Source organism: Cornus florida, unplaced genomic scaffold (genome assembly GCF_030987335.1).
Source record: "Cornus florida cultivar Cherokee Brave unplaced genomic scaffold, ASM3098733v1 CherokeeBrave_3.0.0_Hap2_Chr02, whole genome shotgun sequence".
Classification (NCBI taxonomy): domain Eukaryota; kingdom Viridiplantae; phylum Streptophyta; class Magnoliopsida; order Cornales; family Cornaceae; genus Cornus; species Cornus florida.
The window spans coordinates 31,003,719-31,027,925 of record NW_026775572.1 but is presented as its reverse complement, the minus strand read 5'-3'; the positions used below and the strand labels follow the sequence as shown (position 1 = coordinate 31,027,925).

The 24,207-nt window shown below is 34.2% G+C and overlaps 2 protein-coding genes and 1 pseudogene across 2 annotated transcripts; 2 read left to right on the top strand and 1 right to left on the bottom strand.

Annotated features, from left to right (window-relative positions):
• The first annotated feature begins 540 nt into the window (after positions 1-540).
• Positions 541-2,771, top strand: LOC132294552 (pentatricopeptide repeat-containing protein At1g09190-like). Its single transcript, XM_059792453.1, has one exon. The coding sequence runs from the start codon at positions 942-944 to the stop codon at positions 2,391-2,393; it is 1,452 nt and encodes a 483-aa protein (XP_059648436.1). The 5' UTR covers positions 541-941; the 3' UTR covers positions 2,394-2,771.
• A 6,461-nt stretch (positions 2,772-9,232) lies between these two features.
• On the top strand, positions 9,233-11,562 carry LOC132295950 (pentatricopeptide repeat-containing protein At1g09190-like; annotated as a pseudogene).
• A 3,515-nt stretch (positions 11,563-15,077) lies between these two features.
• LOC132294551 (GTP-binding protein SAR1A) lies at positions 15,078-19,304 on the bottom strand. Its single transcript, XM_059792452.1, has 3 exons — positions 18,903-19,304; positions 18,277-18,408; positions 15,078-15,644 (listed from the first exon to the last, which is right to left on the bottom strand). The coding sequence occupies exons 1-3, from the start codon at positions 19,029-19,031 to the stop codon at positions 15,324-15,326; spliced, it is 582 nt and encodes a 193-aa protein (XP_059648435.1). The 5' UTR covers positions 19,032-19,304; the 3' UTR covers positions 15,078-15,323.
• Positions 19,305-24,207: the final 4,903 nt, after the last annotated feature.

Here is a 24,207-nt window from a genome sequence, read left to right as displayed (position 1 = left end):
TGTAGCTAGGGATGACAATTTTGTAAGAAATCTAATGGGAGTATTTAACTATGTATGCAATTCACAATCTCATTTATGTGTATTTTAATGCCACATATTTTGTCATAGCATACCAAAGTGTGTAGCATAGGGATGACAATTTTGTAAGAAATTTAATTTAGGGATGACAATTTTGTAAGAAATTTAATTGTGTGGTGAGAGTATTCAACTATGCATGCAATTCATAATCTCTCAATCAAAACAATCCAAAGTTTGATACACACTCACGTTACAAGATAAACACTTATGCTACAATGCCCTGGTGAAGAATTAATTCACATGGTACCGTCCAGTGCATTTAAACCTATAATGCAGCATTCACAATATTAAATTGATAAGGCAATAAAGATGTAAAAGTATTGCATTTTTGATATACTAGCGTTACAATGTTAATATTGTAACTCAATGTAATATGTTGCATGATTATTTCATTTTCGGTATAAATTTGTTGCATGAGTGTTATATTGTTATGCAAGAAGAGGAGAAAGATGGCGTACAAGGCCGACCCTGATATTCCCAAAAATTTGAGAAGCTCCAGAGACGAACTTTCAAATGCGAGACCTTTTGTTTGTGTTTATTCATTTTTAGTTTTGGCCCATGTCCTAAATTTGAGACCCTTCCAAGTCGGCCAGCCATGAGGTAGTATCCATGTAAAGTGCATTGAACAACACTTGAGAATATGAGATTTGTGAAAACTTTGAAATGCACATGATGCATTTTGTGTCCACTGTTGTATTGATGATACGGTATCATCAACGAATTAAATACCGATAATCCCAATCTTTCAGTTTTTAAATTATTGTTATTCCAATTGCCCCCGCCAACCCAACTCACTTTTCAAATATCAGTTACTCTTCATAGCATTCCCTGTCATATTGTGTGTTGTTATATAGGGTGAAAGCATGAGTTGCCGAGAGGTCGAGAGGAGAATCCTCCGGCTCCTCCACGACCGCAAATCCCGAACCCAGCTTACCCAAATCCACGCTCACTTCCTCCGCCACCACCTCCACCAGTCCAACCAAATTCTTGCTCACTTCATCTCCGTTTGTGGCTCTTTTGACAAAATGGCATACGCCAATCTCGTCTTTCGCCAAACCCACTACCCCGACATCATCCTCTTCAATTCCATGATCAAAGGCCATTCCCTGTGTGGACCCTTTGATGAGTCCCTCCATTTGTTCTCAGTCATGAAGAACCGTTGGATTTGGCCCAATGAATTCACTTTTGCACCTCTTCTTAAGTCGTGTACGAATCTTGTTGATGTCAAAACGGGTCAAGGGGTTCATGCTGAGATTCTGAGGCTTGGATTTGAGCGTTTTGGTTCCATTCGAATTGGAATTGTTGAGTTGTATACTAGATGTGCGAGGATGGATGACGCAATGAAGGTGTTCGATTCAATGCCTCAGAGGGATGTGATTGTTTGGAATTTGATGATTCGTGGGTTTTGCAAAATGGGTGATGTTGGGATGGGATTTCGTCTGTTTAGGCAAATGAGTGAACGGAGCATTGTCTCTTGGAATTCAATGATCTCTGGTTTAGAAAAAAATGGCCGCGATGTAGAAGCTTTAGAGCTTTTCCATGAAATGAGGGACAGTGAATTTGAACCGGATGAGGCAACTGTGGTCACGGTGCTCCCTGTTTGCGCTCGTTTGGGGGCTGTTGATGCTGGCCAATGGATCCACTCTTACACTGAGTCAAGGGGACTTTACCGGGATGTCATTTCTGTGGGAAATGCGCTGGTTGATTTCTATTGCAAATGTGGGGTTTTGGAAACTGCTTTCATGGTTTTTAAGGGCATGCCTCTTAGAAATGTGGTTTCTTGGAATGCCATGATCTCGGGATTTTCTTTCAATGGAAAGGGTGAGGATGGGGTTAACTTGTTTGAGGAGATGATAAGCAAAGGCGTGAACCCTAATGATTCGACTTTTGTTGGTGTTCTAACATGTTGTGCCCATGGAGGATTGGTGCAAAGAGGTAAAGATTTGTTTGCTTCAATGATTTCAAATCACCAAATCAAGCCGAAACTTGAGCATTACGGATGCATGGTTGATCTTCTTGGTCGTAGTGGATGTGTGAAGGAGGCTCACCACTTAATTTGCACCATGCCGATGAAGCCAAATGCAGCTTTATGGGGTTCATTGCTTAGTGCTTGCCGTACTCATGGTGACATGGAGCTGGTGGAATGTGCAGTTAAGGAGCTTATTAAACTAGAACCATGGAATTCTGGTAATTACGTGCTGTTGTCGAATATTTATGCAGAAAGAGGTAAATGGGATGAAGTCGAGAAGGTAAGAGTGTTGATGAGAGAAAATAGAGTTGATAAATCACCGGGACAAAGCATGGTCGGAAATTAACACAGCATCAGTTTAATTGGTTTACTTCTTGTTCATGGTGCACGTTTGGGGTCCGGTATCATGGTTCCCTGCCGTTAAATTATGGATGGAGTCTTTCACTTTAAAGGATTAGGGAATGACATGCGACAACATAAGAGGGCTAATATCTTGAAGCAACAGTTTTAAACCTATTAAAGGTAAATTTGGCGAAAATGAATTCATAGATAAGATATGTAACTTTTTTTAAAAATTCTGGTTAGTTAGCATCATAAAGGGAAATAAAGAAATCTTGTTATTTATGCTTCTTCCACCGGTGCTGGAATTCTCTTTGCAAATATTGAAGGATATGTTTTGTGTACGAAAAGAGAGATTATAATAAAATATATTTAACCTTTTGGACTCTTTGTGCCGTGAATGTATGTCTTAGTGGCAGTTGAACCACATAATAGCTGCATGTTCTACTTGTTTAATTTCTCTTTTCACATATATTTTATGCTTTACAACACATAAATATTTATGTTTATAGTTGACATTAATGAACTTGGATCATCCTGGGCCATTTTCGTCATAATCATTGCTTATGCAACAATATTACATCACTTATGCAACAATTATGATATATTACACATGATCTCTGATCCAGGATTCTGTTCGAGCTTCAAGTGAGGATCTGATTCATGCAGTGGCAGTTGTACATAATATTGAAAAAGGGTCCGTTGATGCTTCAAAATAATAATTGAAATGTCTACCGGTATTGTTTAATGGACTTATATATGATCAGTGTTGACTTGGCTAGATTTGATTCGACGCTCGAATTTTTAATCTTTTAGGGGTTAAGAAACTTGATTCCTTCAACTGGATAGGACGTTGCACTCATTTAATTGGAGCACACTGTCAGGCCCCCACTGAAAGATTTACGCGCCAATGCTGAGATCATGGTGTATGTCGCATGAGTAGAATTGAATTATAGAATATAGAGATTAAGGAATACTGTAGAGAGAGTTGAAATATTTTAGAATATTAAAAAATTAATATATATTTATAGAATATTAGAGAGATTTGGAATATATTAGAATATTAGAAAGTTGATGAATTAGAAGGATAGATGTCTATAAATAAGTGTTGATATCATTTATAAGTTTAACATTGAAATGTGTGAGTGACTCATTAAATAACATATAAGTGGTATTTATAAGGGTTTATTAGAGAAAATAATGAATTGTTATATACACCAACTAAATTATTGTAACTAGTCTACTTTACACTTAAAAACTTTTACTAACTCAATTTTTCCACGGGGAACTTCTGATTTACTATTCAAAACTATTGATTATTATTCAAAATTTTATTGTATAAATAAATCAACTTTTAATACATGCAAGTTTAATGATATATATTTATATTCCTGAAATCAAATTAATTAAAAAATTTGCAGTTTACTTATCTTATGTTTCCCAATTATCATCAATTTAGTGATGGTTCTTCAACTAGTTCAATTTAGCTATTCAAATACAACGTCACAAATTGAATAATACATAAAAATAAAAAAAGACGTTAGATTATCTTTATATGAAAATTATCATATTCACAAATAAAAGTTATTTCGAGTATTTGAAAAAGAAAAAAAAAAAAAAAAAAAAAAAAAAAAAAAAAAAAGAGAAATAAAGAAGTTTAAAAAGATTCAATGAAGTATCATTATATGAGTAATTTGGATAGCTCAGTTCATAGCAACATTCTTTTGAGTTGTGTAAGAGCTTAGCTCGACTCACGTCATCCCCTCCCATCTTGTCAAGTTAAAATAATAATAATAATAAAAAAAAAAAAACAGCTGTCCGGACCAAAAAGTGACTGGAATCGGATTTCGGGTTCATCTCGGACCACTAGTGCACTGTCTGTGCTCCTTAATAATAATAAAAAAAATAAAACAGCTGTCCGGACCAAAAAGTGACTGGGATCGGATTTCGGGTTCATCTCGGACCACTAGTGCACTGTCTGTGCTCCTTTTGGCCGTTGCCATGTCTTTCTTAAGCCATGTATAATTCTCTCCATATCTATAAAATATTTCGTGTCTTGCCTTATGGTTCCATTGGTAGTAAGTTGCAATGCTTATTTATAAATCATAAAAGTTTTAAAACTGAAACCAAAATAATCCATAGAATTGTAATGCTTTATCTAATACAGTATAAATTTACAACCCATCATAGGATAAAGGATATGAAACACAAAATTTCATTTTCCATTGTGAAACTTGTTGGAAATGGGGGCATTAAAAACATAAACTTTGGATGAGGTTTGGAATAGATTCCATTAATAATTTTTTGCGGATCTCTGGACGAGCGCGTTTCTCTCTGCAAGGAGATAAATGTGTTTTATTTACTTTCTCAAATCCGTTTTCGGGTGAATAAGAAATTAGTTCCAAAGTGTGCTGTTTTGATAAACCTAAATGGATATGCAAAATGTGAGAAGCTTTTGTCCCACATGGAAAAAATGTTGAAACTAATTAAAATTTAAATAAGCCAAATTTGGGTTTGAGTTTGGGCTTAATTGTAAAGTCCAATTATTCTTTTTACTAAATGGAATCTTGGATTGGGTCTTTAATTTTGGAATGTGCTTATTTAAATAGGTGGTTAGTTTTTGAACTTAAATTAAAAATTAGTTTTTTTTTTTTTTTTTTGTCAAAGGATTGCATCTATTTCTAAAAGGTTGCATCTGTTTTTCAAATAGTTGCATATGTTTCTAAAGGGTTACAACTCAAAACCAACAGATATAACTATTCATGTGAACCATCACAACCTATTGGAGTGGATGTGTCTATTGGTGAACAGACACCATGCGAACCATTGTAACCTATTGGAGTGGATGTGTCTATTGGTGAACAGACACTATGCGAACCATTGCAACCAATTGGAGTGGATGTGTCCAGTGTGAAGAGACACATATAAATGGTTGTGTCCAATGATGAAGAGACACACCTAATCCGAAAAGGCGCATTAATTAAAAACTATTTTTTAGTTTTTTCTAAAGGGTTGCACCCAATCCAAAAAGGCACCTTGTTGCCTATAAATACCGATCATTTGCAAATTATTCATTTTTCAATTTCTTCTACTCCCTCTATATACTTGAACCCAATTCAAGTGGGTTCAAACCATAGGTTAAGTGGTCCGAACCACTTAGACCCTAATCCAATTTCATCGAACCATATTAAGATTCGTCCGAACTATTTGGTTCGGATTGCACCCAATTCAGCATTTATATAATATATAGATGCATTTTTGAGCAAGAGGGAGTATTACACGGAGGAGGTTCGCCGTATCCACGAGTTTGAAGTACTGCTACTGGTGGATATAAACCGTTGTGTCCCGGGAGATAGACTCCACTGAGTCCGTTAGCACCATAGTGGGACGAATTTGTCTTAAGGACATAGTATTCAATACTAACCTCGGTCCAGATTCATTCCTTGTATATTATTATTATTATTTTATTGCTTTATTTTACATAATTAATTAAATATAGAGTTGTATATTTAATTAATGATTTCTTAGCATATTGTTAATTATCTCATGACATATTAGTATAAGATTTGTTATTTTTTAAATGTTACATGAAACATATATTTTACTAACAAAACTAACTTCAGGGCTAAGATCACCAACAAAAATGATGCAGAAACCTAAAAACCAATATAAAAAATAGCATAAGTGATTATTAACAAATTAATTTGAAAAGTATCATTGAATCAACTGCGCGAAGCCTAAAAATTACAAAATAAAAGAATAAAAACAAGAATATATATATTCAGACCTGATGTTCCTCTCTCTCTAACCATCAGTTGACTTTCAAAGGCTATCAAAACCTGCAGACGACATGTTGAAATACAGCACTGGGATATACATAATGAGCAATTATTTAGATAGGGGATGACGGTACAATAATATCATGATATTTAATAACATAATGTTGTCATATCTTCACTCATATAAATCCGGATGCATCCGACTCTCAGAATACTTGTTATTATTATTTTATTCAGTTCCCGGTTTCAATTCCCTTCTGACAATAAAACTAACACCTGCATAAAATTTAATATATCCATATAAAAACTTAAAAGCACAAGTACACACTCAAATATAATATATGCCACCAAAAAAATTTATTTCGGGGGTCACCAATATACCTGCATAATCTCAATATATCTATCTATATATAAACATAGGATGAAGTGTAAAAAACACACTATGTTTATAGTGCATATCACACTTTTCACATGCAAAAAATCATCCTCAAGTTTTAATTTGGTGCAATTAGGTCTTCTGACACATTTAAAATTTAAATTGACCAAACTACTCTTATTGAATAATTTTATAAAATATATAAAAATAATTTTTTCTATAAAAAAATCAAAAAAGACATTAAACATTATTCAGTAAAATAATTTACAACCCTATTACAATTACACCACCAATCAACACCAAACACAGCAAGTAGGTATGACAAATCTAACATCACCGAAAGAGGAAAAGTGAAGGACGAAAGCTTTAGTACTGGTTATGGCTTAATCGAAGGTGCAGAGATTGACGGTTGCAGAGGGCAGAGTCTTAATCCAAGGTGCAGAGGGCGGGGAAGAGATCGACGGTTGCAAGCATGATGGCGGAACGACGGCAGCGAGTTCTGGCGCCGCCGAAGGGAGTGAGAAAAGAATAACAGTAGCCTTGTTTTTGGATCTTGGCAAGTTTTCAATATTGACTTTGTTTAATCTATGATTCTATATGATGTGGCAACAAAGTGTAAAGAGTTTAAAAACCCATGAATTTAGTTGAATATGGGTTCTTATGTTTCTTGTAGTTACAGTTTTTGATATTGACTTTGTGTCACCTTTTTGGCCTTCTCTCCTACATTCATGGTTATTTGTCCTTTGATTTTTTATTTTTTAAAGAATATAAATTGAGGGATTTCTGTGTTAAAACATGTTATAGCCACCATTAGAATTCTATTTGTGTTCTATTTGATCAATTATTAGATATTTGGCTATATTACCAATCATACACACCGTCGCTCCGGCCGAGATTCAGATCGGAGAAGTTTCTTCGCTCCGGCCAAACTCAGTTCTTGAAAACATCGACGATGACATCGGATCCATAATCGGATTTCAGCCAGAGACCGCGCTGGTTTCTGAGGCTGAGAAATTACGGTGAGCGTGTGGTGTAGTGGCATCTCGGCGGTCCTCGAAGGAAAGGAAAGTGTGAGTGCTATGAATACCCTTAACCACCCACTGATTGTGATTTCGTTCTTTAGTTTGATTAACCTTAAACCAATGAACATGTAATTTCGAAGAGAAAAAGTAGGGGTAAGTGTTTTGATTAAGCTTAAATCTAATGGATTTTGTAGAGAGGGAGCAGTGTTGGACGAGTGAGAAGAGAGTGGTGATGGCGAGAGTTGAGACTTGATGGTAAAGAGAGTAACAATGTTGCTCTGGGCTTTCGCCTTTCCTTGGTTCGTGGTTCTCATGGTCAGGTTTGAGGGGGATGGATTAGTGGTGAACACTGAAATTTTCGGTGTGAAACGGAGACGGCGAGCACGGCAGAGGTTGATGATTGTAGTGAAGAGGATGATTGCAAGGGCATTTTGGGAAAAATAAAAGGGTAAAATGGGTATTACATCCCTAATTTATGTCAGATTTCTGGCATAGGGTTAATTTTGCACAATATTAAAAGATTAAGGGTGTTTATTGTACACTTTTTAAAATAAGGAGTAAAAGTGTTATAAAAGGTATACTCCAGAAGTGTTTTTTGCACTAACCCCTATAAACATAGGCACGGACCAGTGCAGGACCGGTGGGGGCAGATGCCCCACTGGATTTTTTTTTTTAATTTATATTATTATCTACAATTTTAATTAAAATTTCAAAAATGTCCTCACTCAATTTTTTAAAATGTCCCTTCAAATTTTTTACCTCACTAATTTCTCCACTGATTTTTTTCTAATTTATATTATTACCTAAAGTTTTAGTTAAAAATTCAAAATACCCCCACTCAATTTTTAGAATGGCCCACTTCACAAATTTTTTTTCAAATTTGTCTACAATTTTTTTTTTTCAAATTTGTCTACAATTTTTTTTAATTCTTCAACGATGCCCCTTCAAAAAAATTCTTGGTCAGGGCAAAAACACATATAATCTATGACATCAAAAGGGTATTAAGGGATACCCATTACTATAGAGTTGATGGAGATCTAAATACTGAAAATTTGTTGAAAAAAAAATATATATATATACGGTGGAGAAAGAAGCAATTGATAATAAATGCTTTCGAAATACGAAGACCCATCAAACAGATTTATAAATGTGTTGAAGGAAAATATTATTAATCAACTTTTACATTTTTGTATGTGTAGCATTTATGTTCAATTTTTTTTTAATCTCATTAAATTTATGATCTCCCTTCACTTAAGAAAATTTCAAGCTCGATAACTAAATACAATATCTTTGCCTTACAGGCTTGAATATACAACTCCCTCCAAGTCCAATCCAATACATACATAGAAAAGTTTTTTACTATACTAAAATATTAGAGAAAATGGTGGACAGTTATAGAATAGGTGGGAGAGTTGAAATACTATAATATTGGAAAGCTCATAGATATTTGCAGTGTAGGGTATTTTAGAAGTGTAAGGGTGTTTTGTAGAATGATAAATATTTAGGTGGAAAGTTTCTTAATATTCACTGTAATGCATTTTAGTCATCCATTATGAAGAATGATGTCTATAAAGGTGAAGGTATTATTTGTAATCTCCACGGATCAAACACGAGAGTAACATCAGTGTAAGCATATTAGTGTTATTTGTAATGGTGTCTATTAACGAGAATGATGCAAATGAGTGCCGGTAAGCAGTAGAATTATTGATGTATCCAAATTATTATAGTTAAAATAGGGTTTCTGTATTGTGTGGGTTTTTTGTGCTTAAAAAACCTTTAAAAAAAAATTAATAATGATAAAATGTTTCAAAACTTAAAAACTAAATGGATACAATTATAAATGTGTTGAAAAAAAATAGGTTTATTTTTTTTTTTTTAACTTTTTAAAAGAAAATTTGAAGCTCTGTCACTAGATTTAACATATTTTGTTAATAAATAAATTTAAAAAAGGAAAGAAAAAAAATACCGTTTAAAGATAAAAAATCACATTGTTTAGAAATCTTCACATTATGCATTTGTTACTCAAAACTCTAGGTTAAACACACTCATTAAACAAGTACCAATCTTCATTTTTCAAATTACTGATATTCCAATTTCCCGCCAACCCTCCTCACTTCCTCACTTTTCAAATATAGCTTACTATTCTTTGCATTCTCTGTCAATTTAGTCTTCCTAGCTTGCCGAGAGGTCGGGCTGAGAATCCTCAGTCTCCTCCATGGCCGTAAAACCCGAACCCAGATCACCCAAATCCACGCTCATATCCTCCGCAACGGCCACCACCTCCACCAGTGCAACAAAATTCTTGCCCACTTGGTCTCCGTTTGGGGCTCTTTCCACAAAATGGCATACGCGAATCTCATCTTTTGCCAAACCCAATATCCCAACTTCAATTCCATGATCAAAGGTATGTGGGCCCTTTGCAGAGTCCCTTCATTAGTTCCGAGTCATGAAAAACCATGCAATTTAGCCTGATGAATTCACATTTGTGTGTTCCAATCTTGTTGATCTCAAAATGGGTCTAGGGGTTCATTCTGAAATTCTTACTCTTGGGTTTGGGTGTTTTGGTTGGAATCGAATTGAGGGATTGATTAGTTGTGTTCTAGTTATGAGAGAATGGATATGCGAACAAGGTGTTCGATGCAATGCCTTAGAAGGATGGGATTGTTTTGAATTTGATGATTCGGTGGTTTTGCAGAACGGGTGATGTTGGAATGGGATTTCGTCTGTTCAGCCAAATGAGAGAGCGGAACATTATCTCTTGGAATTCCATGATCTCTGGCTTAGAACGAATGGCTGCGATGCTGAAGCTTTAGAACTTTTCCATGGAATGAGGGATATTGGTTTTGAACCGGATGATGCAACTGTGGTCACGGTGCTGACTGTTTGCGCTTGTTTGGGGGCTGTTGATGTTGGGCAATGGATCCACTCTTACACTGAGTCAAGCGGACTTTTCCTGGATGTCATTTCTGTGGGAAATTCACTGGTGGATTTCTATTGCAAATGTGGGATTTTGGGAACTGCTTTTAGAATTTTTAAGGACATGCATAGTAGAAATGCGGTTTCTTGGAATGCCATGGTCTTGGGCTTTTCTTTCAATGGAAAGGGTGAGAATGGGGTTGACTTGTTTGAGAAGATGATATGCAAAGGCATGAACCCTAATGATTCGACTTTTGTTGGTGTTCTAACATGTTGTGCCCATGGAGGATTGGTGCAATGAGGTAAAGATTTGTTTGCTTCAATGATTTCAAATCACCCAATCAAGCCGAAACTTGAGCATTACGGATGCACGGTTGATCTTCTTGGTCATAGTGGATGTGTGAAGGAGGCTCATGACTTGATTTGCAATTATGCCCGTGAAGCCAAATGCTGCTTTTATGGGGTTCATTGCTTAGTGCTTTCCGTACTCATGGTGACATGGAGCTAGTGGAATATGCAGTTAAGGAGCTTATAAATTTGGAACCACGGAATTCTGGTAATTACGTGTTGTTGTCGAATATTTATGCAGAAAGAGGTAAATGGGATGAAGTCAGGAAGATAAGAGTGTTGATGAGAGAAAATAGCATTAATAAAGTACCCAGACAGAGCGTGGTCGGGAATTACCATAATTAATTTAATTCTTGTTTATGGTGCACGTTCTGGTTCCAGTATCATGGTTCTCTGCAGCAGTATTATGGATGAAGTGTCCACTTTGAAGGATTAGGGAATGAGATACAACAACAACAACAACATAGGAGCTCCAATATCTTCGAGCAACAGTCTCAAACACAATAAAGATAGAACGGCAGAAATGAATTCATGGATCAGGTTCTTTGGGAGATGTCAGTTATGTAACTTACATTTCTAAAAGTTAAGGAAATCTTGTTATTTGTTCTTCCAGTGCTGGAAGTTTTTTTGCAAATATTGAAGGATATGTAAGATGAGAAAATGAGTGTTGCATCATGCATGTAAATCAGAATTCAGAAAATAGTGATCTACTTCATAAAAATAAAAAAACCGATTCCTGCAGTTTTTGCTGGGCAGAGAGTATTGCATTGCCTATGATGATGATATACACAAATATTATTATGTATGCAGTCAGGTTTACTGGTCAATGCGATTGGAAGGCCTATACAAACATGACCTTTAAGTGGGCATTCATGCAGTGGCAATTGTACATAATATTGAAAAAGAGTCCTTTGATCCTTCAAAATAATTATTAAACTTCCTTCCGTTAATCGTATAATACACTACTATCTGATCTAGGCTACGTGACTGATTTAATGCATGTTGACTTGGCTACATTTTCATTCAATGCTCCAATTCTAGCCTTTTAGGGTTCTGGGGACCAAATCCCCTGAACTTAGTAGGTACATTGCACCCTGTTGAATGTGGTACACACTTTAAAGCATGTTTGTGACGCATTGGGTGCATGAATAACATCCTTAATTAACTGCTAAAGAAGTTGAAAATGAGCAGCCTCATATGATTCTATATAAATATATATTTACATACTCCTAACTTGTCTAATTCATATTTACAAGTAACTCGTACTGTTTAAGTTCTGCTAGTTTAAAAAAAAAAAAGGATGGAGAGGAGGTGCCGCGGTTGCTTAAAAATTCACTGTTTTTGCAAGTTGACACCAAAGAAAGTAGAAGATGTTAAGCAAGAGGCCATCAAGAATGATACAATTAGTGTTACAGTCCAAGTTAATAATGTTGGGGGTGGTGGTGAAGTAAAAGTTAGTAATGTAGGGGGTGGTGGTGAAGTAAAAGTTTGTAATGTTGGGCGTGGTGTTGAAGTAAAAGTAGTTTTCGAAAAGTAGTTTCCGAGGTTGCATGGAAAAAAAAAAAAAAAAATTCCCCTTCTTTTTCTTCCTGTGGGTAAATGTTTAGTCCTTTTGTGTTTCAAAATTGATATATACTCTCTATTTCTCTTGTCTACATTGGAAGTTGGAACAATGCTTGTTTTACAAAAACTGAATCTTGGTAGTCCCACAATTTTCAAATATATTCAATGCTTGTTCCACAATCCTAAATAACATTAGGCCTCAAATTGTGTCGGAGAACTGAAACAATTTTGATGATTTATATTGGGATTTTGATGATAAAGGGGTTGTCTACTGGAACAATTTTGATGATTTATATAGGAAAAACCGAATTTAGTTTAGGGAGTAAAAAAAGAAGAATTTTCGAGTTGCCAAATTAGTGCTTGGACACAGCAATATGATTCTTGACAGTAATTACATTAATGGCATAGTTTCTTGTAGGAATTTAGTTCATGGCCGGAAATTAACACAGCATTAGTTTAATTAATTAAGTTCTTGTTCATGGTGCAGAGTCTTAAATGCAATGAACATAATCTGTAAGACGAGAAAAATGAGTGTTGCATGTAAATCAACAAATACTAATCTACTTCATCAAAGACAACTCTTTCTGCATTTTATTAGTTTCCAATATGGACACACTTCGATCCAAAGAGTACACACAGAAGAAGAATTGTCCTTTCTAGTTGTTTAGTGTCTGCAACATCTTTTTGTTGAGCAGAGTATTCAATTTCCTCTTTCATGCAGCGGCAGTTGTACATAATATTGAAAAAAAACGTCCATTGATGCTTCAAAATAATTATTAAAATTCATTATCTTAGTACATGATCGAGATTCGAGAGTGACCTATATAATTGATGTTGCCTAGGTTAGATTTGATTCGATGCTCCAACTTAAGCCATTTAGGGTTCAAGGCCGAGGACTAATTTGCATGGCATGAGGAGCATTGAGTTCTAAAGTATTTCAAATTTGTGTAGAGAATTGAGAAAGTTAAAAGAGTTTTTCATATTTGTGCAGAAAATAAAGAAGTGTTAGAAAATGGTGGAAGATTTTATAACAATAGAGAGCTTGTAAGAATTTGTAACCATGGTAAATATGTGGGAGTCGTAAATATATAGAATATTTATGTTAGGTTCTAGAGAGCTAGGATGTCTATATATAGTGTACGAATTTATTTGCACAAATAAGTTGCAATAGTGAGAGGGAGGGAGCGGAGTTCAAGTGTGTGTGAGCCGTGGGTGTGTGTGAGTATCAGAGATGGTAGGATGAAATCCAAGAGGGTGAAATATATATTTAGTTATGCTCTAACAGAAATTAATAAAAATAAGTGATGATTAACTCCGGAAAGTTTGGATTCTCCTGCCATATCCATTAGCAAAACAATTATTCCAAATCCAAACCCAAGACCCAACCTGATGCCGATCCTGATGCCGATTATTAACCTGTATTTAGGCCAAAAAAAAATGGAACAAACATGAGTACAACTCAACATGAATTTATTTTCCACAATGTATGCCATTTTATTTCCACCATATCACACCATCTAACTACTTCAATCAATAAAATATCTTTTTCTTATCTTTTAAGATCTCTCCCTTGAATCCGAGTTAAGGACCGTGGTCACGTTTAAATGTTTTGGATTATTGCATCCTTAAAGTTGCATATCATAATTATTGAGTAATGCTTATGTAGTAGTTTTGGTTATTGTCAGGTGTCCATCTTCAAAAGGGTCAATTCAACTAGTTTCGAGTCTTTGGCGATGCTTCCAAGGATCGAGGAAAGTACCAGTTCGCTCGGACTAAATACAACTTTTCCCAACATGAAAGTTCAAACTAAATATTAAAATCACCAAAAACTATTTGGCAAATGTTAAAAAAGAAGAAAAGTTCGATTAATCCGTACATTGAATATCTTACTATATATCATTAATATTCTCAGAATTGGTACACAACTTTTTCTTGCATCAACAAACAAAATTATTGATAAATACATTTACAATAATGAAACAAATCAAGAGAATTGCTAAAAGAAATAAAAATACTTCCACATGGGGGTTCGAACTTCCATACAAAACAGAAAGCCATGTAAACGCAGCCCTTGAAAGTTCATACAAAACAGAAAGCCATGTAAATTCAGCCTTGAAAGTTCGAACTTTCAAGGGCTGCGTTTAAGCTTCCTGTAAACTTCTTCTGATGCATTAATGCATTTCTTTCATCATTCTGATCTTAACCAAACATAAATCCTGAATATGGAAAAACCTGTTTTTGAACACACAACCAGGTCACCTATTTTATGACTGATTAGATTTTGAACGGGAAATTGAGACAAAAAAAATAATATATTTATACCAATTCGGTTGCTTTCATGTGAAACATGTTGCACATAGGACACATTTGTGAGGTTAATTGGTTCATAGTTAAGGGGCAGTAGAGTTTATGTCCTCAACCTTTATGCGATTTATGTAACATAGAAGAAAGAATAATAATAATAATAAAAAGGCAATCAAGCAAATACTTGATCCAGGTTTTTATAATTATCACCCTTTTATATGTTGTGCCTACTTAACCCAAAAAGAAATAGAAAGGAACAAATATGAAAGCTCACATAAGGAAATGCATTATTAATAGGTATACTTCACTAAAGCAAATTCATGTACCCAATTTATTGGAACCAGTAAGAAAAAAGCTACTTTGACATGTTGAAGGCAGTGACAGAGAAACAATGTGCTTGACTCCTGTTCAATTATGATTTTCTCCGTATCAAATCATGACTGATGATCAGTCCCTTTGTGCCACATGATAGAATATAATCGGCCACCTTGGGGTCATTTAGCCAACAAAAAAAAAAAAAACACAAAGGGGATACATCCAACAGTGACTTTAAACAGACATGTCAAACCCAAAGTCCAGCAGAAAATAACATTTAAAACAAGCAACTAAACCTCATTTCCTATTGCCCACTACTTGATGTATTGTGACATCCATTTGAAACCGTCTCCGTAACCCATCTTCCGGACGATAGAGCACATAAAGACCTCAATTGGTCGGACACCTGTGTCTTGCAGATTGACCTTGCCCTTGCCTGTTGTGATGCCAGTCAGGCCCATGCAGTGCAACAACTCATCCTCCGAGGCGGCGTAGGGTATGTCTATCTTATTGCCCAGTATAAGGAAAGGTACTGTAGCCAAGGACTCGTCGGAGAGGAGAGCATCCAGCTCTTTCTTTGACTCCGCGAATCTCTCCTTGTCGTATGAATCTACTAGGTAGACCACCGCATCCACCTTCACGCGCAAGAATTGCATGCCAACAAGTCAAGAGTATATTAGTTACTATGTGAGTCCAAGCTTACTTCAAGACACTGGAAAAACCAGAACATTTTAAAAAATATTATCATCTAATCATATGTTAACCGCATAAAGAACCAGCATAACAAAACCATGTGAAAGCACATATTGCCAAGGAAGCTATTACATATTTACAATAGAAACAAACATTAACAACTCCCACTCTAGATTATTCAGAAAAAGTCAACATGGAGGAAATCATTAAACATAAAATCATGCCACCAGATATTCTTTAATAAATGAACTTTCAAAAGAACCATTGGCAAATGGCAACTGCAACTGCTTCCAATAAAAACAAAAATTATATAACGTCGCCAGAGACAAGCATACAAATTGATATCTGAAAAGATCAACACGAATTGGAGAAAACTAATCACCAAACTCACTGCAGAACAAATGGCACATTGAGTTACCTCTGGATTACTGTGCAAAGCAAACCAGTGCTTGTGACAATCCCACCAAGGTAACTAATCTAACAGTTCACAACCATCCAACCCACCTAGGATCCTATGCTAAAGCTACCGCTAACAGTTAGCCAAACATGAAGGGATGGACTACAAATTTGTGATAATGGATACAGGAACAACAGAGAAGCCACTTTGGTATAGAATCAAAACTAAATTTGAATCCTGAGGCCATTGCACAGATAAATGAGTATCAAGGAATCCATTAGAGAAGGGTAAAACAATCAACACTGAGACCCACAAGCAACAACACTTGAAAAATCCAAAGCCCAATATCGTGTCAAACCTTGAAATGTCCAGAGATGATGTTTCGAAACTTTCTCTGAGACTAACACTATCTATGGCACCCTAGAAACACTCAAAAACATGAGGATCAGGTTATGGTTGACATCACAGGCACTGCATGAAAGAAAACTTTAAACTCCATTCCCAGATACGAAGATTCAATATGCCAAATTCATTTCACTTGGCCATTAGATACGGCAAAGGCTGTCATGTAAATCCCTCAAGCCAATAACAACCCATTTTATCATGGGTGTAGAAGTTTCAGTGTAACAGCCGGTAACAACCCCCATTTCCCTCGTTTTAGGCGTAGGCTGTCTAGGGGGCTGTGGTTTTTGAGAAGACAAGGCATGTCAGTCTTTTTGCATACAAAGACAGCTTGGATAAACCAGGAAAGCACTTGCAAGGAGAAGGAAGTCTCTCATATCAAGATCATGAGATTCTGTGCTCAACTTCCTCTTTAATACTGCAAAATTGAGATAGATTTGCTAGAAACAATGTGCAAATAGTGAGGTATTAGTGGAACACCTCATGGGAAGCAAAAGTTGTTGTCAACGGAAATCCATTGTTAGTTTCGAACTCCCATGAATTAAATTAAATAGACACAAACGTCTTTTTTGAATTTTGAAGGCACGACAAGCATGCTGAAATTTAAGGGTGTGAAAGCAATTGTACTGATTTGTTCAGAAATCAAATCAGGACATTTTAATTTGTCTCGCATCCTTTCCTTCAATAAAACATGCGTTTGGATAAACAGGTTGTTCTCACAATCAAAGGAAATTAGCGGTGCACAAATCAGAAGAAGTCTAACAACCAACCACAAAACAACCTTAAAAAACCTGATTGCATTTAGGCCTGGGTTGGCTACTACATTTGAGTTCGTTTACTGTTCAACCAATACCTATACCCAAGCCCAACCCAATTTAATTTGAATTGGGATTCCCAACCTGAAATTTTAAGAAGAAAATGATGCCCAAGCTCATTTGTAACGAATGAGCTTTAGAGGAAACAAAGACCACCCTACCAAAACAAACAAGATAGAACTTCCAAGAAAGAGGTGGGGGGGGTGGGGGGGCGCTGGGCTATGATTGAAATAATACAACATCGTACACAAGGTTTCCTAAATTTTAGTTAAAGACATGTCATTAACATGCCAACTATACAAGCCTTCTCGTCAGTAAAACACAGGAAACAAAGGAAAGCTTGACATGTCTAAAAGCTGCCAGCTAATCCCCACCCCAAGGATAAAACAAAAAGGAGGGGAGAAAGCAATAAATAATGAATATAATAGACCACAAAATAAAACAAAATAGAGAAATTTATTTTTGCTCTTATTTGTTTCAAACAATTTATTTGAGCATAAAGTGATTGCTGACAATGTTACGGAAATCACATTTAAAAGAAGCTGTAAAAATAACTTCCACCACATAATTTTCTTAATCCTCATATAATTAATTCCTCAAATAGAAATAGACCACAAAATAAAACACAATAGAGAAATTTATTTTTGCTCTTATTTGTTTCAAACAATTTATTTGAGCATAAAGTGATTGCTGACAATGTTACGGAAATCAAATTTAAAAGAAGCAGTAAAAATAACTTCCACCACATAATTTTCTTAATCCTCATATAATTAATTCCTCAAATAGAAACACAGCCTAAATAGAAAATCAATACAATAATTGAAGCTAAAACAGATGCAAAGTAATTAGCACATTATCATTCAACTACGAACAGGTTTGCCAGTCTACTAACAAATTATATACTGCAATAAAAATATAAAAGTTAAACATTAAACCCAACACGTTAAACACAAAATCTACCTTGGCATAGTAATCTTTCCAGACCCGTCGTGCAATCTGATGCCCTCCCAAATCAAATGCCTTGAACTTGATTTTTCCAATGCTAAGCTCCTCAGATGTTGGGTATTGGGTTGGCTGGTGTTGAACCAATCTCTGCCAAGATCCAACACCAAAAGCAACACATTAATTTAAAACCCAAATATTAACCGAAAAAAATTTGGGGAAGGAAGAAAATTTAACAATTGGATCTTCAATTTCGCAGTTAAACTGAGTCTATTTCAAATATTTAGTTCTGTCAACATCATCTTTTAATTCCCTCGTAAAACGATTCCCCACTAAATACTTTGTGAAAATAAATAACTTAGTAAAACGATTCACCACTAAATACTTTGTGAAAATAAATAACTGAATATTAAAATTTCAATACATTTCCATGACATACACAATCAATTAATCATGCCTTTTCCAGTCTAATTCCTAAAATGATATTTCAACCACATAATTTTCTTAATCCTCAGACAATTAATTCCTCAAATAGAAACACAACCTAAATCGAAAAGCAATACAATCATTGAAACCAAAACAGATCGAAATATATACACAATGTATAAATTATATATATGTATATGGTATGAACAGAAACGAACCTCGTCCTTCAACATGTGAAGGAGCGTCGTTTTGCCGGCATTGTCGAGGCCCAAGAACAGGATCTTCGCCTCCTTCTGCCATAGCCCGAGCGACGCGAGAACTCCGTAGAACCAATCGATCAGAAACATTATCACAAACGATTAACCTAACTCGGATCTGATAAATCAACCCTCAAAAAAAAAAACTATTGGATCAATAAAAACCAGACATAGATCGATCGATGGATCTACGAACACTTATATCGAGAGCAAAGAGTTTCGATTGATCCAAACGCTGGGTCGAAGTTCTAGAGAGAGAAAACATGTGTATATTTATAGAGGGGAACCCTAGAGAGAGAAAGAGCTGGCATTAATTAGCAATAACAATAACGCCTTCGTCTTTGGTTGTCCATGTAACTCACTGTTAGTACATTGTTACTTTGTAAACGTGATGAGGTGGATACGGGTGACTGCCTAAGCCGGTTGTTGAAGTGTTGGTAACTTTTGGAGGATGTGGGTTGGTTTTACCGGAATTGCCCGGTTGAGGTTTCTTGACCAATCAGAATTTGTAGAAGGTTGCTATGGTGTCATCAGGTCAATTTGAGCCGTCAGATTGAAACGTGACGGTTGGGATTTAAGATGGACTTTTTTGACCTATTCGGTGGAGAAATTGTTTTTCAATTGACAATATTTGGCATTTACTACGCAATCATATGATTCACATCATGTGGCATCATCGTATATTTTGTTTTTATTTTATTATTATTATTTGGGACTTTTTTTAATTATTTTTTGGACTTATAATAAGATTGTCCCATATTGTGTAAGTGAGGTCCATACTGGAACAGGGTGATATCTGATTGGTGGAATGATGTGTTGAAGTATAATTAGTTTAGGTTCAACAAACAAATTCTCATTTTAGGAGGAAGAAAAATAATAATTCTTCCGACCTTAATTATCGATTTCTCTTTTGAATTTAAAGGTAAAAAGTGGAAAGCTTAAAAGTTGCGGTTCTCGACCTGTTTCTTCGATTTCTCTCTCCTGGTTTCTTCTTTCTCTTCCTTTGCCCTCTGAAATTATTAAAAAAATTTAATATTATCCCCCTCACATGAGTTTCGAGATCCGTCCATGTCGGTTAGTAACTCTTTTTTAAAGGTCTAATATCGTTTTGCCTATTTACACCGATATTTGTCTGAATCCGTTAGACACCGAACCATGTTAAGAACTTAACGTCTTATTTTTATTTATTTTTTATTTTTTATTTTACAAGGCAAGAAGGGTTAGAAATTAGATTAGTAGGTGCAAAGAGTCGAAGCCTGACACTCCCAAAATCCACTGGAGGCACTAACCACTGGATATCGAGGCATCTGCAGGAACTTAACTTTGAAGAGGGTAATTTTTTTATATATTTTTATTACAATGGTAGTGAATGAATTTTAAATATACCTTTTTATGTGAGTTCACATATTTTTATAACTTCTATAAATAAAAAAAAGAGAGATAAATTAAAAATATTAAAAAAATAGTACACTAGATTTTGATATGGAACAATTATTTTGGAACAATCAAAAATAAAAAAGTAGACATTTTTTTGTGTGACGGGGAAATATTATGAACTTATTAGCTTTCTTTTTGTAGGAGGGGACAAGATGGAGTGATTTAGGGTTTTTAATTAATTTGTATTTAGTAGTAATAAAAAAAATTCAATTTATATTTTTATTAATCCAATTCCACAACAATTCTTACCTAATAATATCATATTCTTACTTGATAATATCATATTCTTATTTGCCGTTTGATAATGTAATCTGAATCAAAACCTTTATATAACACCCCCAACATAAAATATTTTCTTTCACACAAACAGATTTACTAGTAAGGTCATTTGGGTCACCCGATTGAGTCTCATTGAAGGTAGGATTTGGACCTAAATGATGCATGTGTTACACAAACTGGTAAGGTATATGGGTCACTCATTTGAGTCTCATTGAAGGTAGGATCGGAACCTAAATGATGCATGTGTTACGTGAATTGGTAAGGTCTTTGAGTCACTCGTTTGAGTCTCATTGAAGGTAGGATCGGAATCTAAATGATGCATGTGTTACACGAACTAGAAAGGTCTTTGAGTCACTCGTTTGAGTCTCATTGAAGGTAGGATCCGGACCTAAATAATGCATGTGTTATCCGAACAGTTGTATACATTCAAAATTTGCAAATCAATCAAGAATCTAAAGTAACTAACAAGGTGGATTGACTTTTAGATACCGTAAAATATATATATATATATATATATATATATATTTTCAATTGACAATAAATAAAATAAGATTTACATGCAAGCATTGTAGCAAGAAAAAAAATTGTAAATGGAGGATAAGTAAGTAATTTTGATTTGGTGCCTTGTAATTTTTCTTGATTTAGAATTTTGCTCAAGGGAGAATAATCGTTATGAATTCGGTGACCATTTTAGCCAGATCTAGCTTTTAATTTAGTCATATATACATTGGAGATTCATATTTTAAACCGAGAATTTAAATCAACCCTAAACAACTAACTGTAGCCGAGTTGAGTTGTATTAAATACTCTAAAACAGAATTACTCTCATAAAGATAAAAGATGAATATTTCTCACCAAAAATAAAAAATGCATATTCTATTAATAAATACAAAATCAAATCTTACAATGACATAATTTTTGTGGATTGGAATTTACTTTGATTATAATTGAGTTTATAAGGGCATATTTAAATTTGTATTACTCATAACAGAAGTAATATTCACACTCCACACTTGCCATTTCACTTGCTCTTTTATTTAAAAAAATGAAATAATTCCTTGAATAACACTTATTTTAAAAAGTATTCATACACTCCTTTCAAGAGATAATTGCTATTTTTGTAAGCGGATGAAAGTAGACTGAATTCAAATTTGCATTACTTAAATTGACATTGTGATTAAATAACTTTTTAGGTTGTATTCGTCATATCTCGGAAAATACTATAATTTTTATTTGTGATTTTATCTTAAATTATGTGGCTATTTATTTGTATTTTAATTTGTTATTTTCTAATAAAGGTTAAATTTTAAAGATATAGCCAACATATATAGAGTAATTAAAAAATATAGGGTGCAAAAAAGAATATATATATATAGAGGACGAGACTTGCCTATTTACCAATGAGTAGGTCATCCCTACTAACTACTGATGTGGTCTAATCATTGGTAATTACGAATAATTTGTAATTACAAAATTAGAAAACTGATAAATAAAAATAATAAAATTTTTTTTTGGAATAAACTCAGTCACCCCCTGATTGACCTTGACCTTGACTCAGTTGATTTGATTTGATGACCCTAATGAATGGATATCTTTGGCACCAAAAACTCCATTTTCGGATGCCTTAAAAGGATCTATTTCAAATGATGAAGAATCGGTGTCCAAGATGTGCTCTTCAAGGCCACCATGCCATGAAATACAAACCCATTAGCTCCATATCATTTTTTGGCTAAAAATTTTTGTTTGGGACTTTGAAATAACGTTATGGAAGTTATTTAGAAGTAAATTTTTCGAAACCCCATAAAAGAAGAAGAACGGAATGCGCACACCCGATGCAAAAGTTATGACACAATGACTTAGCATTTTTCAATACCCTCACAAGCTTAGTTAGGGTCAATGATGACATTTTTGTAGATTTTTTTTTTTTTTCTTTTTTTTTCCTTCTCCACGCGTGCTGGAGATCAAATTTTTACGCTTAGCGAGGTAGTCAATTTTATTCAATGAGTATAAAATTGTTTATGTGCCATGAAAAGTAGTTAAAGGATAAGTCCTAGCAGATTTCTTAGCTGCAACTGAGGTTGTAAGATTTTAAAGTTGTGGCTGAATTTATCATTTTTCAGATTTTGTAATTATAAACTATTTGTGCATTTAAGATTAGACCACATTAAGGAATTAGTTACCCACTGTGAGTAGGCAAGTATTTAAGTATATGAGTAATGATTTCTTGCTCCCCGTGAAGCAAGAAAATTCTTCCACACTTTCTATATTGATCACATTCCAAACCTACCTATATAATTTTTTTACAAAACCACTATCAGCATTTCTAGGTTCTAAATTTAATATTTACCAATACCACTAATTACAACAATAAAAGGCAAGTACCAAACAAATAAAAATAGAAATTGTTTCACATCTCAAAATCACATCTCACCACTAATTCGAATTTTGTTTCTTTAAATTTTTTTATTATTGTTAGAAAATTGTATCAATGACTTGATACTAAAGTTGACATTGCTTATTTGTTTAGTGTGGGGAAAAAAAAAAATTAAAAATTACACTATTGACATACAAAATATAGACTAAAAAATAATAAAAAATTAAAAATAAAATCTCTATTCTTTTATCCACTTGATCAACTTAAGGTAACCTATGATTTGCACCTAACCCCTTTGTCACAAATTGTCTCATCAATCTTGTTAATTTTGTTTTATTTTATTCCAGATTTTAACCAGTTGCAAACCCATATCTTTTTTCTAGTTCTACTGTAATAACAAAAATTTATTGATGTAATGAGATGACAAAAAATGCTATTATTCTAAGAAATTTCAGATTTCTTTTGTAAATCAATTATTTTTCTTAGTGTTTTCTTTAATACTGCTATTAATATATTATCATTATTTTTTTTTTTCACTACCGTAATTTATTGATATAGAAAGAAAATAAAAAATTTAGTTTCTCTAATTAGAGAGGAAAATATATAAAGTAGTGCTATTTCCCCCTACTAGTAAAAAACCTACAAAAATACGACACCAATGTGTATATCATTGTGTGGCCAACTTTTTATTTATTTATTTATTATTATCTCTCCACCAAAGCTAAGTCATATAAAGCGGGAATGAGAGCGGCATATCTCAAAAAAATCTTAGAGCAAGAGCACTGCTAGAGTGCCGCATTATAAATATATAAAATATTAATTTATAATAGTAAATATATGTTTTAAATAAATTTCATGCAAATAAAAAGACAAAATAGTGAATCAAATATGAGTCCATTACAACCAATAAAACATACTTTATAAAAATGCATAAATTAACAAACATGAAAATCAAACAAGCGGCTTTATAAAAATAAAAATATAACATTGAATAAGGTATAATAGAAAAAGCAATGTTAAAAAACATTGTCTTTTATACATTTAACCTGCTTTAAACTCTTAAGATGATAATCATTGTCTTTGAAATAACAATATTTAAAAGCATATGAAAAGTAAATGAAATAGCAGAAAGAATATGAAATGATGGAACGAGAATAAGACTATAAGAGTGAATCA